General features: G+C 40.1%; 1 protein-coding gene across 2 annotated transcripts in view; it reads right to left on the reverse strand.

The window, feature by feature from the left end:
- Positions 1-1,544: 1,544 nt before the first annotated feature.
- sult4a1 (sulfotransferase family 4A, member 1) overlaps positions 1,545-4,978 on the reverse strand; it is a 51,736-nt gene continuing 48,302 nt past the window's right edge. The window contains exon 7 of one of the 2 annotated variants that reach the window (XM_043709202.1): positions 1,545-3,064. In XM_043709202.1, coding sequence (XP_043565137.1) covers positions 2,952-3,064 — 113 coding nt within the window. In that variant the 3' untranslated portion in view covers positions 1,545-2,951. The remainder of the gene's footprint in view (positions 3,065-4,978) is intronic. The other variant, XR_006314457.1, reaches the window with a different exon arrangement.

Genomic DNA, 4,978 nt, shown 5'->3' on the forward strand with positions numbered 1-4,978 from the left:
AGAACCCAAGTGGAATCATGAGCTGAAATTTTGTGGTCACAAACTCTGATGCAGCATGGCTACGTTGAAGCTCTGACCAAGTTATAATTATTGAGCTCCTTCTCTTACAACATCTCCCCACCCTCTATCAGTTCTCACTGAGTGGTGGATAATTTTGTCTCAAAATAGGGTGACAGTGGGAAAAAAGTTTGGGAATCATTGATATGTACTTTATCACATCGACAAAGTTAATTTTAATATCTCAATAAGAAAGTATTTTTATCACTAAATTGTGAAAAAGATTTCTGAAGTGTAACATCTTCAATGATTGTTTTTATAAATTTAGTGTAGCTTTTTTGTGTAATATCTTTTTTGGTAGTCATGGAGTCATAGAGATGTACAGCATGGAAACAAACACTTCGGTCCAACCCGTCCATGCCGACCAGATATCCCAACCCAACCTAGTCCCACATACCAGCACCCGGCCCATATCCCTCCAAACATCATTTAAGAGGCATTTGGATGGGTATATGTTGCAATTGTACCAGCCTCCACCACTTCCTCTGGCAGCTCATTCCATTAGTCCTGTGAGGCTGATTTCCTTCCAGTCCAGTTCGATGTGTTCTGTGACGGCTGATAAATGCAATGCATATCTGCATATTCTGACATTAGGGTAAGTGGTACTTGAGGGGTTAGATTGGTGGGAGTTTTGGAGGGTTGTGCACTCCTTCCAACACCTCACCTTTTGATTCTAAATAATGCAATGGAGTTTGTGTTTAGTGCCTTCCTGAATGAGCTCCCTCCATTCAAGTTGGTCTCAAGCCAGCTTTCCTAATGGGGTTTTTTGTTCTATTCCACAAATGCTTCAAGGACATCCCTAAAGCCTTTCCATTGCCTTCTTGGGAGTCTCCTGCTGCAACTGAATAAAGCAAAAGCAGTTGTTTCAGGAGTATAGTGTCAGGTATACAAATAATAGGGGAACTAGTTTTGAGTGAACAGCGTCTTAATGCTGAGCAGTCTTTTTTTAAATTTATTCATTTGTGGGACTTGGGTGTCGCTGGCTGGCCAGCATTGATAGCCCACACCAATTTGCCTTTGAGAAGAAATGTGGTAGTGAGTTGCCTTCGTGAATCACTACAGTCCAACTGCTGTGGGTTGACCCACACTGCTGGGAGGGAGGCAATTCCAGGATTTTGACCCAATGACTGTGAAGGAACGACAATATATTTCTAAGTTAGGATGGTGAGTGGCTTGCAGGTGGTGGTGTTCCCAAGCATCTGCTGCCCTAGTCCTTCTAGGTGGAAGTAGTCGTGGGTTTGGAAGGTGCTGTCTAAGATTCTTTGGTGAATTTTTGCAGTGCATCTTGTGGATAGTAAACACTACTGCTGCTACTGAGCTCTGGTAATGGAGGGATTGTTCGTAGATGTGGTGGCAATCAGGCAGGTTGCTTTGTCGTGGATGGTGTCAAGCTCCTGGGGTGTTGTTGGAGCTGCACCCATCGAGGCAAGTGAGGAGTATTCCATCACACTCCTGACTTGTGCCTTGGAGATGGTGGATAGACTTCAGGGTGTCAGAAGGTGAGTTACTCACTGCAGTATCCCTAGTCTCTGACCTGCTCTTGTAGCCACTGTGTTTGTGTGGTTGACTTGGCGTAACAAGTTGCTGCTTTTAGTATGCTTTTCCTACTGCTGGATTTGGAGAATCGTGAGAAGACAAGGATTTTGCTGGTACTTCTCCAGTCCTTTGAGGTGCTTGCTGCATGTTGTCCAAACCTCATATACTCTTTTCCTCCAGTGCTCAAGGTTGAACTGACACATTGGAGACAAAGATGAATTTGGTCAACTAGGTCTTCCTTCTTTGAGAGAACGTTCTCAATAGACAGGAATTCTCTAAGCTGTGATAAGTGATTTGCTTACTGCTTATTTTATAAAATGCACTATGAAACAAATGCTAAATGATTTCTTAGAATACTCTCAAACAATGGAAAATTATCTACCAGTATTTTATTCTGGTTCAAAAATGTTACTGCAATTTTCAAAAGGATGAATACCAAACAGGCAAACTGTCCACAGTACAGAGAGTGGATGATAGGACCAAATTCATTGATTTGTTTTTTTCTTGGGACAGTTGCTGAGGGTTGGTGGAATGCAACTAGATCTTTGTTGCTTCCAGCTTATTTCAGCAACTTTTTGTCCAATTGCATTAAACAGCCACATCAGTATGCTGTGGATTAGGTTTTGGTACATCACTGATTGACCTAACTAGAACTTGGGCTTTGTTAAACCCAACACTAGCCAGTGTCAACAGAGGATTGTGTAGCTCATTCAGCATTTTCCCCACAGTCGTTCTTTTATTAATAATTTGGAGCACAGCCTTAATCTTGTTTATTTTTTGTTGAAACTGATAGAACATTTACCTCAATTCACCACACCATCACTTCTGCAAATCCAAATGCATTAGATTCAGCAATATCTGAACAAAGTAAACATGAATTAATTCTTATCTGGATAGAGCTTTGGGGCTTGTTCCTATCTAACCAGCCAGGAATGTAACATTTAGTGATTTGGAGAAGAACAAAACAACATATTTTGCAGCACTAAATTTTCCTTATTTATAATTTTGGTTTCTTTTGCATGTTTGTACTTAAGTATGCATGTATATATTTGCATATTTTCAAATAGTTCTCATTTTGTAGTACATAGCTTTAATGGTAAAGACAATTACTATCATAGTTTATATTTAAGTTGCTTTCATAGATTATATACCTTGCAATTCTGCTAAGAGGCAGCCTACTAGTTATAGATGGTGAAGTTGAGGAAACTGCTACTATAGATATAGAATACCCAATACCCATCATTAAAGAGCTGCCATAATACACGTAACAGCAAAGATTAACCAGTGATTGATGAACAAATGAGAAGAAGCACTTCTAGCTATTGTTGAGAATACTGGCAAGCATGCACATTGATTCTTTAAAGGCTGAAATCAAAGCTGAGGTCAGATTTTCCCATCTTCTGTTTGAAGACAGCATCAAATTTCTCATTCATTGATACAGTGAAGATGTCCTTCCACAGGCCAACCCGTCCTGAAATAAAACAACAAAAAAAAATGTACCTCCATAAGTTTGCGGTTAGGGTTATGTTCATTTTGATCAGTGGTGTAAGATGCAACCTGAACATTCAGTAATCATTGTCAGCTGTCATTTGTCTCACTCATAATTCTGAACATTGGAAAAAGAAAATCAGACTCATTAAAAGACATAGTCCACTTCAGTTCTGATTGGTAAGTATGAATTTTAAAGGCAGGAACTAATTATAAAAGATGATATTTTAGAGCATCATTTAAAATATGGTAATAGATTCATTGATATAGTACTACAACTTTACCAGTCTTTAGTATAATATTGAAAATGAGTAAAATAGTATAATAAAATTATATTAGTCAGTATAACTGCACAATTAATATTATAAACAAAGCTATTACAATAATCAAATTATATGGGTATCCAACAAAACGGTATTAATGAATGTTGTACAATATAGTAGCTAATAGCACCATATTCATTAGTGGTTCACTAATCAATAAGAACATAATTTTATATTAGTTATTCTATTGGAGTATTCTGCAAATATATGCTATTCGCACTAATGATAGACTATTATTCAGTCATGGTAAAATATTAGTTAAGAAAGCTGTGGTATTACACCAGAATTGGTAGCAATTAAACAGTAAAATAATCTTAGATTAGTGAGTTGATGTTATTGCAATAATAAAGAAAATACATGACTGTACTATTCGAATTTGCGATTGTATTTTATGATAAGAATTAAGTAGTAACAAATTTATGCTAGTCAGTAGGTATGCTGTTTTGGAAAATGTAGGGGGTGATGGATTCTCAGGAGAACGTAGCACGAACAGCCAAGTTTCTGGTATGGAGACTGGCTCTAATGCAACGAGGGGTACGTCGGGTTCCAAGAGATCAATTGTGTTAGGGGATTCTCTAGTTTGAGGTACAGACAGATGTTTGTGGCCAGCAGCAAAAAAGCAGAATGGCGTGTTGTTTCCCTGGTGCCAGGATCAAGGATGTTTCAGAGTGGGTGCAGAATGTTCTCAGGAGGGGGAAGAGGGGCCAGCAAGAGGTCATTGTCCACATTGGAACCAACAACATAGGACGGGAAAAGGTTGAGATTCTGAAGGGAGATTACAGAGAGCTAGGCAGAAATTTAAAAAGAAAGGAGGTCCTCAAGAGTAGTAATATCTGGATTACTCTCAGTGCTACGAGCTAGTGAGGGCAGGAATAGGAGAATAGAGCAGATGAATGCATGGCTGAGGAGCTGGTGTATGGGGAAAAGATTCAAATTTTTGGATCATTGGAATCTCCTTTGGGGTAGAAGTGACCTGGACAAGGACAGATTGCACCTAAGTTGGAAGGGGACTAATATACTGGCAGGGGGATGTGCTAGAGCTGCTCGGGAGAATTTAAACTAGTAAGTTGGGGGTCGGTGGGACCCAGGGAGATAGTGAGGCAAGAGATCAATCTGAGCTGAAAATGTGTTGCTGGAGAAGCGCAGCAGGTCAGGCAGCATCCAGGGAACAGGAGAATCGACGTTTCGGGCAGAAGCCCTTCTTCAGGAATGGCTTAGGAATGGCTTATGCCCGAAACGTCGATTCTCCTGTTCCCTGGATGCTGCCTGACCTGCTGCGCTTCTCCAGCAACACATTTTCAGCTCTGATCTCCAGCATCTGCAGACCTCACTTTCTCCTCAAAGAGATCAATCTGAGACAGGTACAGTTAAGAACAGAAGCGAGTCAAACAAACAAACCAGGGCAGGCAGGGACAAGGTAGGACTAATAAATTAAACTGCATTTATTTCAATGCAAGGGGCCTAACACGGAAGGCAGATGAACTCAGGGCATGGTTAAGAACATGGGACTGGGATATCATAGCAATTACAGAAACATGGCTCAGGGATGGGCAGGACTGGCAGCTGAATGTTCC

The sequence above is a fragment of the Chiloscyllium plagiosum genome, chromosome 19 (genome assembly GCF_004010195.1).
Source record: "Chiloscyllium plagiosum isolate BGI_BamShark_2017 chromosome 19, ASM401019v2, whole genome shotgun sequence".
NCBI lineage: Eukaryota > Metazoa > Chordata > Chondrichthyes > Orectolobiformes > Hemiscylliidae > Chiloscyllium > Chiloscyllium plagiosum.